At 35.9% G+C, this 23,625-nt stretch overlaps 2 protein-coding genes across 2 annotated transcripts in view; one reads left to right on the top strand and one right to left on the bottom strand.

Annotated features, from left to right (window-relative positions):
• KAT2B (lysine acetyltransferase 2B) overlaps positions 1–12,057 on the top strand; it is a gene marked incomplete at its 5' end in the record, with an annotated part of 49,045 nt that extends 36,988 nt beyond the window's left edge. The window contains 7 exons of the mRNA XM_084281605.1: positions 1,132–1,242; positions 2,999–3,142; positions 6,051–6,165; positions 6,934–6,970; positions 7,240–7,303; positions 7,397–7,481; positions 10,037–12,057. Coding sequence (XP_084137731.1) covers positions 1,132–1,242; positions 2,999–3,142; positions 6,051–6,165; positions 6,934–6,970; positions 7,240–7,303; positions 7,397–7,481; positions 10,037–10,230 — 750 coding nt within the window. The 3' untranslated portion in view covers positions 10,231–12,057. The remainder of the gene's footprint in view (positions 1–1,131; positions 1,243–2,998; positions 3,143–6,050; positions 6,166–6,933; positions 6,971–7,239; positions 7,304–7,396; positions 7,482–10,036) is intronic.
• Positions 12,058–14,189: 2,132 nt separating this feature from the next.
• Positions 14,190–17,957, bottom strand: SGO1 (shugoshin 1; the record flags this gene model as incomplete). The annotated part of the gene is made up of 8 exons (XM_084281606.1): positions 14,190–14,328; positions 14,564–14,735; positions 15,200–16,039; positions 16,572–16,723; positions 16,869–16,933; positions 17,167–17,271; positions 17,540–17,736; positions 17,822–17,957. 8 exons carry the CDS (start codon positions 17,955–17,957, stop codon positions 14,190–14,192), a joined length of 1,806 nt encoding a protein of 601 aa, XP_084137732.1.
• Positions 17,958–23,625: the final 5,668 nt, after the last annotated feature.

Genomic DNA, 23,625 nt, shown 5'->3' on the forward strand with positions numbered 1-23,625 from the left:
TCCAGACACTACCTGGATTAACGCACTAATTTTGTACCAAGAGTTAGGCTTTTCAAGAACATGTCATTATGAAATTTTTGTACTGATCTTCAGCATTTAACTAACTTGCTTTTATCTGGCTGTTTCCATGTTTGAGGCTATTAAATTATTATTTGGAAGCATGTATTTTCTAATTTATTTTTCCTGTTTTACGTACAGAAATAAAAATTTCTTCAAGAACGGAGTACACCAAAACATTCCATGTATATTTGTATAAATATCCAGTCATTCTCCATGATGTTAAAATTTGAATATATGCAAGAACAACACATTATTATGCATTTTCCTGTCTGTTATACATTTCTTAACACATAACAGAAGGGCAAGACTATAGCTTACTTGGAACTGTGAATAAAAGGAACCTTTTGTTTACTTTGGGTTGAATGAAAACGGAAGTTATTCTTGTGTACAGTCAGAAGGCATAGCTATTTATTTGATTGGGGACTCAGTAATTTTCTGCTGCTTATTATGGTAATAACTTTTTCACAATTTCATTTTATACCCTATGATCTAATCAGATGATGAAATCTTTGAGGCAGAAGCTTTTTCTGCAGGTGCACAGAACTCAGAAAAATAGAGGCCTCATGTCAGAATGGGTTCCCCTAAAAGGAGCCATTCTGACAGTCCCACTGCTTTGCAAATTTGAAGTGATGTGGCAAAGAAAGAATGCCTTGTTATTACAACATACACAGTCTTGTTATTGGTGAAATATGTCTATTAGTAGATGATAACTAACTAAGAAAAAAATTATGCACCTTGAGTTGCACCTCCCAGGACAACGTATTGCTTTAGATGCACACTTTACCCCTAGAGAGTGTCTAGGTTTTGGTCTCTCTTATTAAAAGTGAATCAGGCAGCAGAAGCTGTGATATTTTGTTCCTTGTTGGGTCACAAAGATACGTTTACAAGGCTGAAAACAGTTTGATCTTGAGTATAGCTTACCATGTTACTTATGATAAAATCTTTAAAACAGGATCTAGGGGAAGTACTGCATTTTGAAAACCAGTCTGTAATAACTCTTGGTCCACGCTTTCTAATATGTGCAGTCTTCAAAGGTTTCATAATGGCTTTTTGCTCATATGTTTCACATAGGGTTATGGAACTCACTTAATGAACCATCTGAAGGAGTACCACATCAAACATAACATCCTCAACTTCCTCACATATGCAGATGAATATGCTATTGGCTACTTCAAAAAACAAGTAAGTCAATCTAAGAAATTACTTGGCACAAGAAGTCAACATCTATCAGTGATTGAACTGAACAAATAGATATAGTAAAGTAGTTGATTAAAAATGCATAGTGTGGTTTTAAATGTATATTTTAAATCTGTAAAATGTACTTTGTGCTCATTTTTTATAATGATATTGGTATTTAATGCACTTTAATTTGAAGGAATCATCTGAATATAAGAGTATTATATCACTACATGATGTAGCCTACCATTTGTCAAGTCTTAAAAACAGTCAGATACAGATTAGCTGCTTCTGGACTTCATTCACTTTCTTCACTGATTCTAGAAGTATAAAGAAGGACCATACATACTCTCAACAAACTAGGATTTACCTGAACTCATGCTCATAGCTGCTTCTGCTGAAATGAAGCATTATGTTCAAGATGTTCATGATGTGCAAGAAAGATTGTGATGTCTAATCTGTCAAATAGTTTTGATAGATAACTAAGCATCAACTATCTAGTCAGAGGATAAAGTAAAGTTGGAGTAAGATTTTTCTCAGAGAGAAAATCTTACAGCAATAGGACTAGAGGCAACAGACACAAGATGGATCGTGGGAAATTCCAACTAGAAATAAGGATTTTTATCCTTACCTTTTATACCATGAGGATGGTGAAATAGAAAATTCTGCCTAGAGAGGTTGTGGAACTTCCATTCTTGGGAAGTTTTCAAAACTGAACACAGACCTGAGCAAGCAAATCTGATGAGACCTGCTCTGACCAGGAGCGGGGCTAGATGACCTCCACAAGTCCCTTCCAGTCTGAGCAATTCTATGATTCTATTCACAAAACTGGTACAATTCATTGTTTACACATTCAACATAAATTAAAGGTTGAGTTTGTAATTCTATTATCATACCTGTGCAGACAGACTCCTTTTCACTTCTGAAATGTACCTTCAGAAATTTGAAGTTGCGTAGTCTCTGAGTAAGTCAGAAGCCTCTGATTATAAATGGTGAGGCAGAAATCCTGTTTGTGTTCCTGTTTATTATTATGATTGTTATATTATTATCATTATTGTTATATTATCATTATTGTTATTATTATTATGAATGAAGGTTTCATAGATATCACTGCAACAGAAGAATAAGAGTGAGTCTTACCCTGTATTTTAGTGTCTTGATTAACACTTGTCAGTTTCTTATCCTTTCAACTTAGAATTGTATGAAGACTATAATGTAACTTTGGAATTTTTAATAGGATATGTTGTTTTTTTCCATTTGAAATGGTGAAAGTGAAAAGTTAAAATTATATATATATATATATACACATTATATACTTTTTTATATTTTTGTCTGACACTCTGAAGTTACTGTAATCTTTGGACAAAGGTTTCATTGACTTCAACACTGACTTTTCTTGCTTAATGACTTACAGGACTGTCATACTTTAATATTAAAATGCCAAACTTTTGAAAATGTGTCTGCAGTAAAAATCTTTTCCTCCATCTCTTTATCTCCCATACCTCCCTCTTCTTCTTATATATATGTGTATATATATAAGCAATTAACTGTTCTTGTATAAAGTAACTTCCATAAGAAGGTGTTTGAAGCACTGTGAGCCTTGATCTGTAACTCTTTCCATTGTATTATCTGTATTTTATTTTAACGTTATGATGAATTTAGTTCTAAATCATCATAGCTTTCTAATTAAAAAAAAAAAAAAGAAAGAAAGAAAAAAAAAAGAAAATGGCATAATAATAACTTAAGTTTATCTCTTCTTTAGGGTTTCTCCAAAGATATTAAAGTACCAAAAGCAAAATATGTTGGCTACATCAAGGATTATGAAGGTGCCACATTAATGGGATGTGAACTAAATCCAAGGATCCCCTACACAGAATTTTCTGTTATTATTAAAAAGCAAAAGGAGGTAAAGGCTGAAATGAAGCACTGAACATAATAATCTGTTTAGATGTTTAGAACTATTGTTTAGAAACAGTTTAGCTAGCATCAAGTTTTCTCTGTTCTTCTCTTAGGTGCTTTAAATATTGGAGTGCATATTTTAAATTTGAGAAATACTTTTAATCAAGTCTCAGTGCCATAATTTTGTAGTTTAGGAATTAAATTCTACCTTACTAGCTTGGGGTAAGAAATGTTGAAAAGTAATGATATTTTGAGTAGTATTTAATAGCTAATTTTATTAGTTACAGATAACAGATTTTTTCTGAGACTTAATTTGTTTTGCAGCTTTCTGATATTGTTGACTTCTTCCTGTCCACTGACCCTCTGAATCACAGCTAATGTGGGCTGTCTTTTAGTTATTCTATCATAATTTTTCATATAATAACACATTTTTTTCTAGCAAAATAATTAAGACATTTCCAGTTGTGTTTAGATACCTTCCTATTTAGATACCTTCTTGGATATTTAAAGAAATTTGAAATTACAAGTTTAACTTTATTCTTTCAAAGGTTATTAAAATTCATATTTTTTTTTCTTTCCTGTTAAAATGCTTATTTTAGTCATGGTCCAGTAGAACTACTCAACCCTTGCTAGCACAAAAAAAGTATCTGAGGGCTAGGACCCAATGGAATGGCATGAAGCTGTATTTGTGGAAGTTCACACTGGATATTAGGACAAGATCCTTCATTGAGAAGGTGGTCAGGCATTGGAACAGGCTTTCTAGGGAAGTGATCATGGCACTGAGCTTGCCAGAGTTCAAATAGTGTTTGGACAGTGCTCTTAGAAATATGGTTTAATGTTAAGGTTGTCCTGTGTTGAGCCAGGAGTTGGACTTGATGATCCTGATGTGTCCCTTTCAACTCAGGATGTTCAATGATTTTAGTTTACAAGTGTTTTTTTTTTAAACTCCACTTATTAGGAAGGCTTTAAAACTAAAGCCCATATAGCACAGATCATGATTTTAGCCAATTTTTACCTCTCATTTCTGCTTGGTTGGGTTACTCTTCAGATCCCAGTCATCTTACAGATCTATCACCTTCCCTTCAGGGATAGGATGCTGTTGGGGTGGGCATGTAGTGGACTATTAGTCTTCTAAAGTGGCTTGTCTGAGGCACACCTAGTGGCAGTGGAAGCATGTAGCTTCCAAAAGTTAGTTTTGAAGTTACAACACATTCTTCACTCTCTTATTTGGTGTGCATTCCATGTTGTCCCAATCAGTTGGAGACATTCTCCTTGGAGATGAAGTGCCTTGAACCTCTGGACATCCCATGTCTACCATTATCAGAAAGCAAGCTGTTATTATACAGTGGTCTATTACTGCCATTGTATCTTCTCTGAGAATAAATATACAGTCCTGTGAATTGTATTTTAGAATTGCTTGTTTGATACTCAAAATACAGATGAGGCTTTATTATTCTTTCTGTTCCAAGGAAACTTAGAAATAGCCCTCATAGTCTGCAGTTTTCTCAATGTTTGCCTTTCTGGTCATATCAAAAGCAATGAAGATGGTTTGTGGACATACGTAAAGTTTTTAATGTTCCCAATCTGGATTATAGATTGATTTGTTTGGTTGCTGGTATTGGCCAGTACTGGACATTAGTCTGACATGACTTTATTAGTCATGTCTATTTTAAAAATCAAACTTTTAATGGGTTCTAAGCTTTTATTTAAAGAATTAGAGTATATGCCTATGGCTGCTATGGCTGCCATTGGTTAGTCTGCCCTGTCTGATTTGTAGCTAATTTACATTCGTTCTGAAAAATATGAAAAATCCCTTTACACAAAGCTTTGTGACCTGCTGACTTTTAAATAATTGATGTTACTGACTGAACAGCTCATTTTAATCAGGAAGAGCCAGGAGTTCTTAAATTATAAAATGAGTTTAAGGTGCATTTCACAACTAGTTTGAAGGTATTTTTGTGTTATGCTAGAATGTGGCCATGGTGCTGCTGTATACTGTAGGCCCTTAATCTGGTACTTCTATTGAAAGTCTGATTTTTTCTTTTCATCTTCTTTGAGAGAATATACTATGTGTATACAGGTAAAGGTGCTTAACAATAAAAAATACATCCATCTTTACTATTTTCAAAGAAAGAATTCTCTTAGACTCTATGGTGGTCTAGACAATTTTGCATTTGTTTACCCAGTTTTAAAGTAAGCAATATTGAAAATGACGTATTCAGGATACACAAAACTTAGGTAGATGTCTAAGTGTATATCAAAAGCACCACCTCAAATTGCTTAAAATTGAGGTAAAGAGATTGCAGAGCCGAACAGAGTTTACCTCAGGACTGGGGAAGCCTTTTCTGTCATTTACAACTAGAGTAGAATATTGGTTACAAAGAGTGGCATCAGTTTTGACTTTCTAAAGATAAAATCTTCAGTAAGAGCATCTCTGACCGATATCTAAACAGCTCCTACAGTTATATGGAGGCTTTGAAACCAACAGGTATTTCTAAAACTTCACAATATGAGCATATATTTATTGAAATATGTGCATTTAGTATGTACCTTGAAACTTCTGACCAGGAGGTGCAGAAGCAGTCCAAAAGTATCAGCTGTTGCAATTAAAGCCAGTTCCCCAAATTGCTTTCAGGAAATTTCCTTCCCTACATCTGCTGGCACCTGCAGCTTGTGATCAGTACAGCAAGCCATGACTCCTTTTCTTCCTGATCTGTGCCTACCTAGGGAGACTTGCTTACCTCACCTACAGAATCGGTGTTTGGCCAGGTGGTTTGCCCCTGTTACCAGCTTGGTATTTATACGGGACCATAAGTTTGGGAAGCGAATGTTTTCCATTAGAGTTTTGTTTTAATCCTCTGAGTTGCTTCTGAACAAATCAACTCCTTTGTGTTTTCTCTGCTGCTTTATTACAGATCATTAAAAAGCTCATAGAAAGGAAACAAGCTCAGATTCGAAAAGTTTATCCTGGCCTTTCTTGCTTCAAAGATGGAGTACGACAGATTCCTATAGAAAGCATTCCTGGAATAAGTATGTATCAACCTCTTTTAATGTAGAACAGAAGCAGAACAATCCAAGAAAGGTTAAAAATAGAAATACTAATATAGTCATTCATTTATTTTTCATTAATATGTAGTTGTTTTTTAGTCTGTTAATTTGATACTTATGAAGATTGTTGCATTTCCATCACAAGTACTGTCTTCAGTACTCCTCTAGGCATCCCAGGGTGATGATTCTTTATGTACATGTGTTGAATTTTATTTACATCAGATCCCTCTTTGATTTGTATCACAATATAGTCATCAATTTCCCTCTGTCACCACTGATGTGCAGCACTCCTGTACAAGGATGTGCTAAACATGGACGTAGAACAGGACAAAACAGAATTAGAACATCTAAGTATCTTTTTTTTTCTTTTTTTTTTTTTTTTCCCCTCAGCTGTGTTTTTCTGCAGTTTATTCTGTGTCCCTAGGGAATCAAACAGAGTAACAGAATAACTTTGCCATCTTTATTCTTTATAGAGGTTGTGGTACAATACATGTTGAATTACTTTTAAAAATGGGTGTTTCATATAATAATATTTTAGAAACTTTTCTGCAGTCTGGAGGGAGGGCCATGCAGGAAATTGAATGGGGCTGTAAGCTAGATTGTAGTGTTTTTTATTAGGAATAGCTTTTATGAAAACAAACCCATTTTACTTTATCAATGCTGAAATGGCTTGTATTTTTAGAGCTGCTATAACTCAGTGTTTTGGCCTACTGTAGTTCTCATGTAATCTCTCATGCTGTTGGTATACAGGAGAGACTGGCTGGAAACCAAGTGGAAAAGAAAGAGGGTAAGTGCTGAACAGTGAAAAATGGTGAAGCGGACTTGAGATTCTTTTGAGAAAAGTTGTTAAACAAAGTCATATGAAATTTCCTTCCATCTGTTGGAAAATAGATATACAGTCTGCCATGGATGTGTTCTTAAGTGTTTTGTTTATTTCTTTTTTTTTTTTTCCATGAAATGCTTGAGTTATGGAATTGCTTTTAGTTAAGATGTATTTCACAGGAATGAAGATGAGGGGTTCAAGCTAATCTTTTTGTATTAATATTTTCTTTCAAGTAAAGAGCCCAAGGATCCTGACCAACTTTACAGCACATTAAAAACTATCCTGCAACAAGTGAAGGTGAGTGTTCTGGTTTATCTTCTGTAAAGATTTTAAAATGATTTCTAATATAGAGTTTCCATATTAGATACCTTACTTTTTTCTTTACCAAAGAGCCATCAAAGCGCTTGGCCCTTCATGGAACCCGTGAAGAGAACAGAAGCTCCTGGATATTATGAAGTTATAAGGTTTCCCATGGGTAATTGCATTAACATTTTTTAAGTATAGAGTTTAAAAATCTTTATAACTAGAGACATAGCAGTCAAATTGTAGTCTCATTGTTTTATGTTAAAAGATATATTACTTGCAGCTGGGTAGCTTGCAGCTCTGAAGTGCCAAGAGTACAATGCTGTCATTTGAAAATTTATGACTAGTGACCTTTGTGAAGCGTTCTTGGTGTATACATGTGAAATCTCAGTATACCCTAGGAAGTGAGCTCTTAAATGATGTGGTCAGCTCAAACCCTCTGGTATTTATCTGGTTTATGAGTTGTATGAATATGTGTGGTAACTGGTGATTGCGTTAACTACTGGTATGTTAAAAAGTCTCTTGGCAAACTTTCAGGAACATCTGAGTGTTTGAATTGCTTTGAAAAATAGATTAAAACTTTCCAAATCACATAAAGAAGACCTTTTCAAAAGTACCAGGATTTTCTATTTAACCCTTAACAAAGGTCTTGCTTCAATTTAACTTTAGGAAGAATATTTTATTCAACAGATTATATGAATCATTTCTTGTAACTTTTATCTTTGTATTTTAGATATGCCAAAGTTGTCTGTATTCTTTTTTTTTCTTCTTTTTTTTTTTTTCATACAGCTATTTTTTTATGCAAGGTTACTTGCTAAGGGAGGTACACAAATGCTGATAGCGTTTTTCTTTGCTTTTGATGTCTGTCATGTAATTTCTATAACAATTCAGTGCTGTTCTGAACAGATACTTGTTTTAATTGGTATTGCAGCAGATTTAAAACTGAATCCTGGTGCACCTGCATTGTTTATAAAATACCTCCATCTTTCTGATTGCTTTAAATGTTATTAAAGAAGGAAACACAAGTTCATTGCTGACTTCTGTCAACCTATTTTGTGAAGGAGTGTTCACGTTGCTTTGTATAGACTCCTACCTTGCATATGCCAATTTATGTACTTCATAAAATAGCAGTTGGCTTCCTGTATCCCTGACACAAACATATTTTCTAGCAATGAAGAAAAAGAATGTTGATTACCATCCCTTGGCAGAGTTTTCTTTCTCTGCTTTCCTGAGCAGAGACTAGATCTAGATGACAATTTAATCTGAATGTATCTTTCAGTAACCACTGGAAAAAATACAAAAAAATTGCTGCCTGGGTTGATAAATTTGAAGTAGGAATGCTATCTATCCTATTCTGGCTCAAATTTATTACATTGCCTGTGGGGGAAGCAGGTCTCATTTTAGAATTAAGTTGAGGTCTTTGGGTTTAGTTTTCCTTTGTTTCTTTTCCAGCAAAGGAACCCAGCACAACCTGCATTTTGATTGATGATCAACTTCTGCTTTCTTTTTGCTCTCACTGCCAGCATACAGATATTATGTAAAAATCACAGACATAATTTCAAATACAAAAACAAACAAACAAAAAACACACTGTATTTAAGTGTTCTTTTGACTGCTTATTTTCAATAAGTACTGTTTTTTTTTTTTTTTTTTTTTTTTACTTGTCCATCTGCACATCTGCAATACCAAAGTTGTATGATTGATTTAAGAGGAGGAGCCATACTTTTACTGTAGAGGAGAGTGGTGTAACTGATCAGCCAGGCAATGTCTGCTTTAGGGTGGACTGACCAGCCTTTTTGGTTCAAGACTATGGGCATACAGTTTAGATGTAGGCACCTACATTTCAGACTTAATGGCAGCTGATTAAACCCTTGCTTTTGCAAAAAAAAAAACAACCTTGCTTTTGCATCACTAGTAAGTGGCAAGTTACTAGTTTACAAGTTACTCATTTAAAGAGCTATCTGAAAGCATTCAGCAAACTTTTTTATAAAAACTCTTTTGTCAGAGGTATTGGAGAGCATCCAGCAAGCTCTTTTGTCAGTATGACAGGGTTTTCTCTATTTTACCAAAGTGAAATCTCTTTTTAAAAAAAACAAAACCACACCTCACGGGAAATAAACAGGATGTCACAATAACTCAATAGACCGCTTTTGTAACTGTAGTAAGTTGTAAGGTCCTTTGCACTGGAGGTCTTTAGTCTCTGCTTCTTAGCAGTACTCGTTGGCAGAAATTCTCTGTTTCAGCTGTTTCTGTACTGCTTGTAGTACAGACAGATGTCTGTTCTCTCCTATGTTCACACAGAAATAAGAGTTTTAAGTTAACACATGTTTTGTGATGTCTAAATTCTTAACTCATATATTCTTCAGGCCTCCTCCAGCAGAGTTCACAGCAGCTTTGCCTCACAAAGCAGTTAGAGGAGAGTTAGGGACACCTGATACCCACAGGAAACTCAAGACAAATATGAGAACAGAAGAGAATGAGTCTTTTCATCTTTTAAAGAAGGAAAAATGAGCTCTACACAAAATCATTTTTACAGTAAAATATTACTTAGTTTCAGGGGCCCAACTGATGTTTTTGAAGCTAAACCAGTGACTAAACCATTAAAGCAATTAGAAATTCTAAACCATGGCTTTGCCATTTTATGTCAAATGACAAATCAATATAAAGGGATATTGCATACAAGAATATTTGAATCAAACATTGTTAATCTATTTTTTTCCCGTACAGATCTCAAAACAATGAGTGAGCGACTCAAGAATAGGTACTACGTGTCTAAGAAATTATTCATGGCAGACTTGCAGCGAGTCTTTACAAATTGCAGAGAGTACAACCCCCCCGAGAGTGAATACTACAAATGTGCCAATATACTGGAGAAATTCTTCTATACAAAAATTAAAGAAGCTGGATTAATTGACAAGTGACACTGTTTTTTTTTTTTTTTTTTCTTTTTTTTTTACAACTAATCAGTGTGCCTACATCATGGGCAGAGGAAACCATTATATGTCAGTTGTGGGACTATAACGTTTCAAAAAACTTCTGTTCAATAATTAGCACTTTTAAAAACCCTTTCAGTTTTGCAAACATGTATTATACTGAAGTTACAAAAATTATTTTATTAAAATGCTTTTTAATGTATTTAATTTTTGATTTTTTTTTGTGTTCCCATTATCATATGTTCATATGTTTACCAGCCACAGCCTCAGAAAAAAAACCCAAAGTATGGGAAATTGCATATGTTTGGAAATATGAAGAAAATTCCAGGCAATTAATGTTACAGCCTACCTAATGCAGTACCTATTTGAAAAGTTTTATTTTTTTTTTCCAGTAAAAAGAAAACAGTCAGAAAGAACAACAGTGGGGGGAGGGGAGGGAGCATCTGAAACACTCTTTTCATTATAGAGTCTTTTTATAATATATTATTTTTTAAAATAAAATACTCAGCTGGTTGAGAAGCTGTGAGATAAAAGCAGCCAGTTCTGAAAAAAATAACCTTTGATAGATGCAAGTTTTTCTATTTCTTTTTTTTCTTTTTTGATAAATATATAACCTGCAAATTGTAATCTCATAACCACTATTTAAAAAAGTAAAAATATCTGGCTAGATATGTAATGTCATGATGACTTGGCTTATGCAGGACATAAGTACGCAAAATAACTTCAGAGACTCCAATTTAGTTATACTAGATTTGATTTTAATTGGTTTAATAAGATTTAGATTTTGATGCACTTCATGATCCACCCCATTTACTACTCTTCACTGATAAATTCTGTAGGTTATTCAACAGAGATAAGCCTATTGTACACAAAAGTCAACATATGACAGCTTCTATCCTATATACTTGCTTCTGTGGTAAACTGGATTTTCTACCAAGCTTTATTGTAAATACTTATTAACTGTGATTATTTAGACCCAGGAGCATATTAACATTTTACAATTCATGTTAGCATATCTTCAAATTGGGCACATTATATATATATATATAATATATATATTTTGCTGCTTACACTACATTTTAAGAGGTACACCTAACTTCCTAATGAAGATCATCAGTATAGGCCAAAAAGTTGTCACTTGACGTTTTCTAATTAGAGTTTGTAACTATAACCTATAACTGTTTTTGTGAAAAACAAATTCAATTCTCATTCTTGGTGTTTTATATTTACAGATGATACACTGGTAAAACTCAATAGTTATAAGGCTGAAAAACAGAACATCCTATGCTGCATCAAGGAATTTATTCCTGCAAAAGGCCTGTGCAATGTTAAGTCATAAATCAATACAGTGAGTAGATGTCGGAAACTACCTGGAAGTAGTAAATGTGGTATATAAGGTATTCAAAAATATTAACACTAGAACTTCAAGTGTTTCACATGAGATTAGTCTGACCTACATTTGGATCTATAACTAAGGTACAGTGAGTTTATTCCTTCTTTAATAGCCAGTACCAGATGCTATGATCCTTTTTTTGTAGATTGGGCCTACAGATGCACCTGTTAAGCTTGGTATCCTGTGAAATTTTGTTATTTTCAGAGTAGATTTTCTTATTGTCTTTCAATCAGATTGTCTCTTCTATATTGAAACATGTTTTCTAATTTAAGAATTAATATTTTCATAGATACTGTGCAATAAAGTTACAGTAGGATATGTGGTTTTGCAAATGCTTTAACAGCTGATGAATTTTACATTTGTAAAATTAATATATTGTATTGGTACAGAATAGTTTTAAATTATATATGTACAAAACCCTACCTTATTTTGGTCTCTTTTTTTTTTTTCCCATTAATTCTTCCATTATACACTCAAATAATTTCACAATGGAGCACAACCAAGCTGTAAGACTGCAATCAATGCATTTTCCACGCACCGTTGAAATTATTCCATAAGTTCATTGGGAGCATTTAACTGACTATGGTGTACCACACTGAGCTGGCAAAGTAGGGAAAGCTGTGAAGATTCCAAACATTGCAAGCAGTCCCATCTTCATGTTAATTGAGCAAAAGTGCTGTTTTTCCAGTCTCCTTAACAACTCAAGCAATTCGGGGATTTATCTGTTCAAAAACTTTTTTCCCCCAAAGTCTGAATGCCCTTTGCTTAGTTTTTATCCACTAGAGCCTTTTATTACCAACATACAGTACACACAAAAGCAAACAGTCTGTTTTGAACTTGTACTTACCTACTGAGATCATTAGTTTACTCAGAGGGTATAATTTTGCACATTGTAATTAAAACCTGCACCTGTCTACAATTTGACAAACAATTAGAAAATGATTTTTTTTCTATCCAGTAAGATTTAGTCCTGTGCCATGTCAAAAAGTGTACGGTCCAGAGGGCAGAAAGTAGCATTCAAAAAAGGCATAATCTTTTTCTTAGGGACTTCCAGGAGTATTAGTTAACAGATTGGAGCTAGACTCAGAATCCTTCCTACAGTTGTGATTCCTCAAACTTACCCAAAAATAAATGTGTTTGCTTTGGGCTGTTCAGCCTATCACTTTTTTAATGCCTGATAAACAGCTGTTGCAGACATTTGCTAAAAAATAAAACAAAAAAACAAACAACACCTGACATTCTGCTTAAGTTTCGATAATGGCAATTTCAGAATGCCAATGGTAATGCCAAGAACTAGAATTTTAGAGTATCAGTAGGAGGTTAAATTTTAATTCTAGCCTCCAAAGGCTGTTTATTACTGGATTTTTACTGGATGTTCTCAAAGTTTACTAGATGTTCTCAAAGCGGAAGTAGATGCAGTTTTTTTTTTTTAGAACTACTGTGCCAGTCACCTAAAGTTACCAGTAAACCATTACGTTTTTATTATAGAAAAGAGCTCTTACACTTATTGAAGTAGGACAGGTGAGACAGGCAGTCTTGCAAAACAAATGAGCAACCTCTGTTTCTGTACTTCCCCATTTATCGTGAATGCAGTTTTCCTCTTGCTATGCATGCATTAACACTTCTGTTTCTGAAGTGAAATACAAAGTGTCAGTTTAAGTGCTATGCAACCTTGAAATCTTATTGGAGGGTTTCTAATAGTGTTTTTTCTAGCTCACTGCCAACTGTTTTGTACTAAGTGGTATCAGATGTGGCAGGTATTCCTCTTGTAAAGGCACTTGCGCATTAAGTCCAGAATTATGAAGCCCCTAACAGCAAAGAGGTCAAGAACTGTTTGCAGTTTACTTCCTCAGTCCCCACAACTGAGCAATCTTTACACCATTCACAGATAAGTTAACTAGATAGGAGCAAAGCAAGTTAAGTTTATGCTCATAGCTATGCCAGCCAACCCTAATTGATACTTTTGAGAGTCCTAGCTACATAATCAGATTACAACTGACAATCTTGCTTCTAATCATGCTTATACTGTGTAAGATGAGTAGTACCTTGGCTCACAGCATGCCCAAGCTGACTCTACTACCAACTATGGAAACCCTGCAAGAAGAACAGCCAATTCTGACTTTCCAATAGAAATGCATTTATTATGAGCTTCAATATGAAACTACAACCATTACATAAATAAGATCTGTACAAACACGCTTATTAAAAAAAAAAGTTAGATCTTCAGTGCCTGAAGTTCACCTGTGCCAGCCAGTCAGATGAAGCCTATAAGTCATAAAATTTCACTCACCCATCTTTTCCATCATGTTTCTGATAAAATCATAAATTTAGGATGTAGGAATGTTTCCTCCCCAAAGAGTTTACCTGGGGTAACTGAGGTGATTCCATTTAATGTCATGTCTCGTATGTCATTAAAAACAAAGTTATTGGATTAAAACCAAAAAACACTTTGTTCTATACTCTCACTAGATAACTAGACATAATTGCATAGTATAATAGTTTCTTGGATGAAAGACTTCCTTTGTTCATAATTCTGTGAGCATGACAAGAAATCTCAACAACCAACAAATTTCTCATTGTATTTTGATAGAGATCTCTTCCTAATAGAGCATCTTCTAGAATCTTTTTTCTGCTTGAAAATTGGAGAATTCAGGAAATACACATCTGTAAACGGATCTCCTCTTCTAAGTTTCCTGTAAAAAAAAAAAAAAAAAAAAAAAAAGCACATAACTTCCCTCCTTTATTAAAAACATTATCTTCTAAGTAGTAAATTCAATGTTTCAATGTCACACAAACTATTTAACTATTACTAATCAGGACTTCTCTTTTAATGTTTTAATAAGAACTTACTTCCAATATTTAAGTAATCCTTTCAAACCCCTCATTTGATCATAAACTTGATATCATCCTAGAAAGTAAGACACCTACCCTGAAATACTTGGTTCTTTATAGCTCCTAATAAGAGTACAGCTACGCTTGTGTTTTGGAGATGGTGGTCTTTCACCTTCAGGGATAATAGGTGCACTCCCAGTGCTAGGGAGTGATGAAGCAGTATTGGTAACATCACAGAGATGAGCACGAGACAGCTCAGAAGATTGCTCTGGAAAAAAAAAAAAAAAAAAAAGTGAGGCATACTATATCAATAGTTGCTCAAGACAACTCAGACAAACATGTCCTAAAAGGGAACTAAAAGGGAATGTCAATGAATGTACTAGATATGAAGCAACTCTCAGCTATAATTATTATCTCCATCCTTTTCATTTCTTTCAAATTATACTTTTGATCTTGCTTCCTCCCCCAGCTTCAATACATCTTGAAACACATCTGAAATACAGTATTGGCTAATTGTCGAGCAGTTTCTTAAAATAAATAAATCTTTAATTCCTGCTTCAGTTGTGAGGAAAAAAAGGTAGAATGAACCAAACAAATTTTTTAATACATAGAAACAGCATAATGTTGCAAAAAGAAAAATGAAGAAAGCCTACCCCCCTACCAAAAAAAAAAAAAAAGACACCACAATGATTTATATAAATGAAATAATTACAGAACACTTTCCATACTTACTAACAGACTTCTCACTTGATTTATTGCTTTCAGTCTCTTTTTCATTGTAGAGTTTCTGATCACGCTGTACCAAACATCTTTTAGACCTTGGCCTTACAGGGACTGGTGACATATCTGTCTTGTCCATTGAGCTTTTCCTTTTTTTGGATTTTTTATAAGGTACATAAAGGCTATCGTCTAAATCTTCTTCACTATCACTTGACTTGATGGTATTAGTTTCAGATGAATTTTCTTTGTTATCCACAACATCATCTGTGTCATTGACCTTATTTTGTCGAAAAGGTGTAACATGGACACTCTCTTCAAAATTGAAGTCATAAGCATCATTGGAGCCACCCAAGAAATCCAGTTTTACTTTGGAATTCTCTTTACCCTGTCTTTTCTTTTGTCTTGGTCTGGAAGTATTTTTAGTCCCTTCCACTTTTACCTTCTGATGCTTCTCTCTTACTAGTTGAGAGGCTTCTCTACTTTTATATTTATGTTGCTTAAGATCAGCACCGTTGTCTGAATTGACTTTTGCAGTTTCAGAATCCAACTGCCTTAACACCAGCTCAGAATCTACCTCATTTACGTGAGAAATATCTGAATTTATGTTTTCTACAGTACATGTATACAGACTTTCAAGTCCAATTTCATCCTGTTTAGAAGGCATTCTTGTTGAATCAAGTGCTTCCAAGCAGCCCAAGACACCCATGCGAAGTTCATCTTGATTTCTCATCTTTGAACAGCGACGCCTGGTGGACACATTTTTTGTTAACACGGTACTAAATCCATCTCCATTTGAAGAATCACTTTCCAGCTCTGACACTATGTTGTCCACATCAAAATCAGACGTTTGCCCTTGTAATTGAAAGGGAAACCATATTAATAACGAGTAATAATAATTTGTAGAATTTTTCCAAGTTCTAAATGTGCCAAAAATTAAGACCATCTTAGAATTTTCTCCAGAGATTTGATAAGTGATGTTTACTACAGTCTCCAGACAGAAAGCAGTTATACTACACTACACCAGGATTTTCCTTTAAACTGTTTTGTTTGGAGAGGTTATCCCCAGGTCATTTATTTTAAATGTTTTAATCTGTTAACAGTTGTTAATTTCTTAAATAACGCATGACTCAAGATTAATTTACCCCGATTAACAATTTGGTAGATAAATGAAATTAGATTGCATTACATTTTCAAATTGCTCCCCTATTGTTATGAGTCTTCATTCAAAAGATTTGCCAATTGCCAATATTAATACCTAAGCTTTACAACAAACGAAAATGATTTCACAATTACTTCAAAAGCAGTAATTCTGCTTTAAACTTACGTTTACACAATTTTCCCCTTTTTCTGAATAAAATAACATCAGATGCTTTCATCTAATTACCTTTGTCTAGAATTATTTTGACTGAAGAAATGGCATTGTCAGGTAACTGACGAGTATCTGTCACAGAATGAGCCGGCTCGTTTGTTTCACTATCAGCCATCATTCTACTTGGAAGTACTTGATCATCTCCGTCAGCACACTGTGGAAGCTCTCTAAAGAAAATACCAAAGGTGGTATTTACTGAATAGCAATATACTTTATAACAATATGAACTACTTCTCTTATACTGTATTTCTGTAATAAGTTTACTGTAACAGGATTTTCAAATATAAATACATATCTGCAAAAGATACTTACACAGAACTTATTTTTCTTATGACACTGGAATTATTTTCAAGCACTGAAGAAAGCACTCTCTGGTTCTGTCAAGAAAATAAGTCTTACTGTAACTAAACAGCCGAAACAAGCTTGACCCATACCCACATCTTAGACAATAGACCAGTTACACACAGAAGGGCCAGAGAGACCCTTTGCTGCTTTTATTTTTTTAGTGGCTGGCTAACACAAAACGCGGTGAAATCTCACATGCTCAGCTCCATCAAAACAGTAATAACTACCCCAATCATACAAATAGAGAGCAAGAGGTACTTACTACACCACCTATGGCACAGAAGTCCTTTGCTGGGCCAAGGAGATCAACTGACTCCAGTAAGTTCTTAGAAACTTTTGAGATTATCTCACTCAAGGCTGACAGCTTAGTCTAATGAACAACAACAACAAAAAAAAGCCCACAACATCGTTGCTGTTAAATTTAGGTATTAACTACCAACGTAATATACTCTCACCAATATTATGAATAACTATAGATAACTGTATCAGAAGACACTTCTACTAGGTATCTTCAGCTTTGATTAAAAAAAAAAAGTTAATTTTTATGAAACACTTAAGTTCATAAAGATATCATTGGAATATCTGGTGCAAATTCTAATGGTCAGCTTCACAGAATTATAAAATACTATTAAAAATACCTCAACAAGTTCTTGTGCTTGCTTGAAGTAAAGATTTCTTTGCAAGGCAAACATTCGAAACTTCAGATCTTGATACTCTTTCCTTAAATGAAGAATGGTAGTTTGGGCATCCCTCAGTTTGAGCTTTTCCTCTTGCAAAGCCTGAGCCAGAGCTTTGTTGTTTGCTTGGATGCTCTTCATTTGCACAGAGCTGTTGGCTACAAGGGAACAGTGTGTATTTCAACTTGGTTAAAAAAAATAAATAAATAAAAAACTATGAATTAGGATATTCAAGCATCTTACTTGGTCTTTTGCACTTTATAGTCGTGATCTGGCTAGTTTTACCCAACCTTATCCATTTCTGATTTCTCTTCTCTTTCATTCGTTCTTTTATGTCGCTCAGGCTGTCTTTGAAGGGCTTTTTCAAGCGTTCGGCCATCTTCTACCTTTAAAAACATAAAGGGCAACGAGCTCGCTCATTAAGCTAGTGCTCCGCAGCGCTCCCCAACGCCAACAGAAAAGGAACAGAGAAATACGAGTAAAACTTGAGGCGTTTTTAATCAGCACGCACACATAAGCGCCACATAAGAGCCCCACAGTTGCGAAGGGCACCCAGAAGTGCCCCTTTGCCACCCGCTTTGGGCTGCGTGCCCACCGCCACGACGCCCCTCCGGCCTGGGAGCCGCACGATGCCCGCTCTGAGGCCGGCTGCAGGGAGCCTCAGCGCCTCAGAACCGGCCCCAGGGGGACGGGACGGGGGCCGAGGGGCCGCCTCCCCCCACAGAGGTGCCGGGCAGGGACCCCACACGCTCCCCCCATTCCCCCCAGCGGAGGCCGCGCCCCACTTGCCTGAGCCCGGCGCCAGCCGCCGCCACCGCCCGCCCGCTGGGTGACGGGAGCAGCCCCGCGCGCGACCCGACCGTTAACGCCGCGTCCTCGGCGTTCAAACTGCAGCGCCGCGCTCTCCCATTGGCCGACGAGGCCGCTCGAAGCTCCGCCCCCTCCCTCCCGCGGCTCCCGCGGCTCGCGCAGCCGTTGCGGCCGTTGGCGCTGTGGTGGCTCGCGCCCGCTGTGGCCGCTGGGGGGCGCTCGGCGCTGAGGCGGTGGGCGGCGGCGCTGCCCCGTGGGGTTGGGCTTCAACGGGGGCGGAACGCGAGGTGTTTATTAATCAGCAAAGCTAGGGGGGAAAGCTAGCGTTAGAGCTGTGCGTTTTACTTAAAGAAACTGTCTCTTGCACGTATTTTGCGCTCGCTGTTGAGGTGAGCCCTTCCCAGGCTTTCTGGGTCATGGTCCCCATCCCAGACACCACAGCTCGAAATGAAAGTACCGTACGGGCTGCTGAGGAAAACCTCTTCTCAAAGACTTGTTTTATGAAAGGAACTGTTCAAAAAGAGCATCGATAAGATGGAAACCACCATAACATGAGATTTATGTGGGGAGAGGCCATTAAACGTAGCACAAAGTCTGCCCTAGGCTAGCAGCCTGACCCGGATAGCAGCCTTCGCTAGGGAGCATCAGGCTTGAAGCCAGGTACGGGGATATATCACTTCTCCTGATCCACCTGATCAGGGGAGCATTTTCCTCAGCTGTGTCATTTTGCATAGACTGCACTGGCTGATTATACGCTTAAGCTCATTGAACATGGACTGCTGAACTTTGATTAAACTCACTCTATTATAGGAGAAAAATAAATCAGCTAAGCTGCAGCTTATTAACAGTGAAATAATTGGTGTTCTTGTATCTGAGAAATGAGCATTTCATAGCTCCTGCACTTTTTAAAAACAGCCTTTCTTGCCTACTTGATTTTATTCATTACTGTTTAGATGTAGTGTGGCAAGCTGATTTCAAACTGGAAAAATTCTCATAGATTATGTCAAACCATAGTCCATGATGCACACACATAGCCTTTCCTACATCTTGGAAGATTTTATATTTTTTGTTTCTCCCGCCTCATCTATGTAGTTTTTATATTAATGTAAATAAACTTTGCTCACCTTCCTCTCTTATTTCATCAATAGATACCAATAGAGTTGTGTTCGCATTTCCTGTCAGGAAAGAAGTTCCCCCTTTTGAGACAAAAGACTCATAATTTCTTTAGGAGCTAGCGTGAGAAGTTATTAGCAGGCTAAATGCCTTAGGCCCTCTTTTTGAGTTCATGGGGTCACACAAGGTCAGAACAACACAATTTTAGCTTCTCTTTACAATGTTTTTCTCCTTTCTTTCTGCTTGCTTAGTCTACCAAATACTTATCGACCTGTCCTTCCAGCCCCCAAGCAAACCTCCCAAAATTAAACAAAAACTGTCATAGGCTTGGGGGAGAAATGTATCAAATATTGAAAATCATGTAATAGAAATACTGGTTTTCTGATATTGTGCAATTAATCCCTCATCTATTTCCTACAGGCCTCTCACAGTTTTATGGGCAATAATTAGGCATACCTGCTCAACAGTGGCTAACAGCCTTATCAGGACCCTTGCAAGCAGCTCTCTCCAAGTGTTGGATGGAATTATCTAATTGAACTCAGCTTCCATTTTTTTTTTGTTGTTATTTGTTTGTTTTTCATATCAGCACCAACTAGTCTGACCAAAAGTAATTCCTTTTCCTACAAGCTTTGCTTCATGTATAGCTAAAACCTGTTTTGCATTTGCCCAACCAGCAATGCAAAGTGGTTTCCAACAATGCTGGTAAGGTCTTTTAACCATTAGTCATTCATCTGCTTGGCACAAATACACTGACTGTGATTAAATGAACCATACTTTGATTGAAAAAGAATGCTTTCCTCATTGCTATCTACGTTTGTTACTCTTGATTACTTATTTTTTTTTTTTTCCTTGAGTATGCCTGTATCAAAATTAAAGAACCTCTCATCACTTTTTTTTTTTCCTATTGTATTTAATGTTACTTAAGCTTTTTACATTTATTTCAGAAACACTTAGAGATGTTTCTCCAGGTTCTCTCTTTTTATTTTTATTTATTTATTTATTTTAATGCCCAAATTACATATCCCGATAATCTGCTTTTAACTACTGCCAATGTATACTTATTTCTATATTATTCTCCAGTAATGTCTATTTTTATGAGATTATTGGCAGGTTGCACCCTCCATGTTATTTCATAGTATTAATAGCATCAGTAGTGAATTTATGACACTCTAGTAGAGATTTTTTTCTTGCTCAACTGATTCTTCTTGCTCTAAACAATTTCCTCTATGAAGACTGATGCTATGATTGATGTCAGCGATGCACTAGATTAGTTTAATTCTAGCGGATGTACTTATGTGGCAAAACAGCTGCTACTGTTACTAAAGTTGGTGCAGAATTAAAAGATGTTCTTTCATCTTAGCTTTACTGACTTACACTAAAAGGAAAGACTTATCTCATATATTTACGGCAAATTAAAGGAATCAGAGCTGTGATTCTGGCAGTGTTCTTGATGCATGTTGTCAGAGCTCAACTCTGAGTATAGTGTTATATCCTGTCATACAACACTTTTGTTAGTGATCTATGTAAAGGGCTCATACATAGTTGTCTTCACCATCTGAACAGGCAATTGGACATGAAATATCTTATACAATGTTAATTAGTTGCTTTTATTGCTACCTACATCGAAGTCTTCAAATAAAAGGAATCTTAACATTGTTAGTGGGTGCTTATGAGAGGTATAGATTATCCAGCCCTTGCTGGAAAACATCTTCAAAACTCCTATTGATTTCAGTAACAAGATAAAATGTATGTCTCTATAAGGACAGATGATTAGACTCCTCTTTTTGAGTCATTTTTAACTCAAAAATAACTCAACATCATTCTCATTGGCCATGTAGGGAATGACTGGAACTGAACAGCAGCCATGTTCTGTTGAGTGACAGCGAGATTTTGGCATGGAAAATACAATGTATGCAACACAGTACTGACTGGGAAGACAAAATATATATACAGTATGTTTTTATGTGTAACATAAAATTGATTAACACTGCAGTGTTCTCTGTTAAGACAACCTTTGAAGTGGCTCTCACATAGTGCTAGTACTTCCCTCCTTCAGATGGAGGGTGAACCCGATCAGAGGCACGCAGCACTGTCATGCTTTCCATTACCTGTGGAGTTGTGGAGGATCATTTTAGCACCACTGGCTTCCTGACTCAGCTGTGTCCTCAAGTCTTGTGACTGGCACACTCCACCCATTCTTCTTCACAGCGCTTTTTTCCTTGATTGTCAGATGACTTCTTTGTGAAACGCCTTCACACTGTTCAGGTCTAATCAGTTTTGAGTAGGACATGTGTAGATATCATCAGCTTGAAAGTGTCGTGTAAGGAGTCTATTTAGTACGTGAGAGCTACACGCACCCACTGCTTCCCAAATCAGAATAAGCAGCAAACATTTTTTGAAGAAGCTGGCACAGACATATCTGAGCAAAAATTGTTATACTAAGAAGTTAGTTGTACTAACTTGACCAAGTTTGGGTGGAAATCCCATAGAAATAATGAGCCAAAATGATCTTGACGGCCAGCCATTTGATATTTATCCTTCAACAAGAATGAAAAGAATTACATGTCATCCCGGTGTCATCTTTTTTTTTTTTTTTTTTTTTTTTTTTTTTTTTTAATATGTGTCCTAGTGTTCTATTATTTTCACATTTTAGAAGGATTTATCAAATTAGGCCCATATGGTGCTAAAATTCAAACCAATTCTATTTTGGAATATGTTGTTAGTAGTATATTCCTGATTCTGTCCAAAATATCCCTAACCATTTCCTAATAAGAATTCTTGTATCTTTTTCTTTCTCTAAAATACTTTGCCCTACTTACATTTAGAACAGCATACAGGATGAGGAAAACAAGCATGAGCTAACTGAAGAGTGAGACAACATGTGTTTCATTAAGCTAAAATTAAGAAGCTATAAATCATCGTAGCTGTATTAATTATGTCAATGTCTTTTTGATGTACATATATATTCTAAAATGTTTTCAATTACTCATCAGTTTAATATAAATGAGGATGTGAAAGCTTAATAAGGATCTCAATCCATTTATGAGAGAGATTCCAGAGATGAAAATATATGCAATGATTATTATATGGGTCAGATACAACTGTCCCTTTTACTACAGACATAATTTGTATAAAAAAACTGTAATATATACTGGCCTGATTTGCCACAAAATCTTTACTTTCAGTGCCAGGGAAAATCCAGACTCCCAGATGGATGTCTTAATCCTGTTACAACAATGTAAGTAACAGCCTGAAATCTTGAAACACATTATATAATGAGCAAAGGAGGAATTACGAGGCAATAAGGTGTTCATCAACATTTAACATTTTCTCAATATTTCCTTTGAATATATGTCTTAATTTCATTTTGCCACCTGTCGGTTGACTAGAACCCTGACTTTCTCTAGCATGCAGCAGTTGCAGAGCATGCAGTCAGAAACAACCACTCCCACCACAATTTCTCTACCCCCAAAACTTGTACCAATATCTGCCTGACATGAATGAAGCAAGACTTAGCACTGGTTCTGAGTTTCCAGGTATTTTTCAGGAAGTAAGCTTTTAAAAAATGTTTTCAAAGTTTTTTTTTTTTTTTTTTTTGGTATATGTTGAATGGAATATTGACTGACAAAACTGGTTTTCTTTATAGTGTTTGTATAAATATGTTGCTTTCCACTAATTATGACCCTTTTTTCCTTACCTGGTGAATGATTAAATAGCTTAGATACACTAGTAGAATGGTGACACAAAAAGACAAAGGCAAAAATTTGCTCTTATATGCAATTTGCATCTTGATTATGATGATGCTGTCTAACATAATGGAAAGAAACTCATTCCTGGATACAATAGAGTACCTTGGTGTAGCTTTTTTAATGCTAACACACTTGTCATAATCAGAGGTGAGTAATGTGTGCAGAACCCCTGGGTGCTGGTGAAGCAGAGTGCCACCAGCAGCCTGCTGCTGTATGCCTCTATCCCCTCCCTGGACTGTGATGTCAGTGGAAAGGATCTGGATTTATATGGGCAAACCTCGGATTAAAAATGATCTCTTTTAGCTTTCTCTTTAAACATGACTACTCTAGTAGACATCAAATGCAAGTATTTTTTTTGAGGTCTGTAGCAATAGG

The sequence above is a fragment of the Netta rufina genome, assembly GCF_964035555.1.
Source record: "Netta rufina genome assembly, chromosome: 2".
NCBI classification, from domain to species: domain Eukaryota; kingdom Metazoa; phylum Chordata; class Aves; order Anseriformes; family Anatidae; genus Netta; species Netta rufina.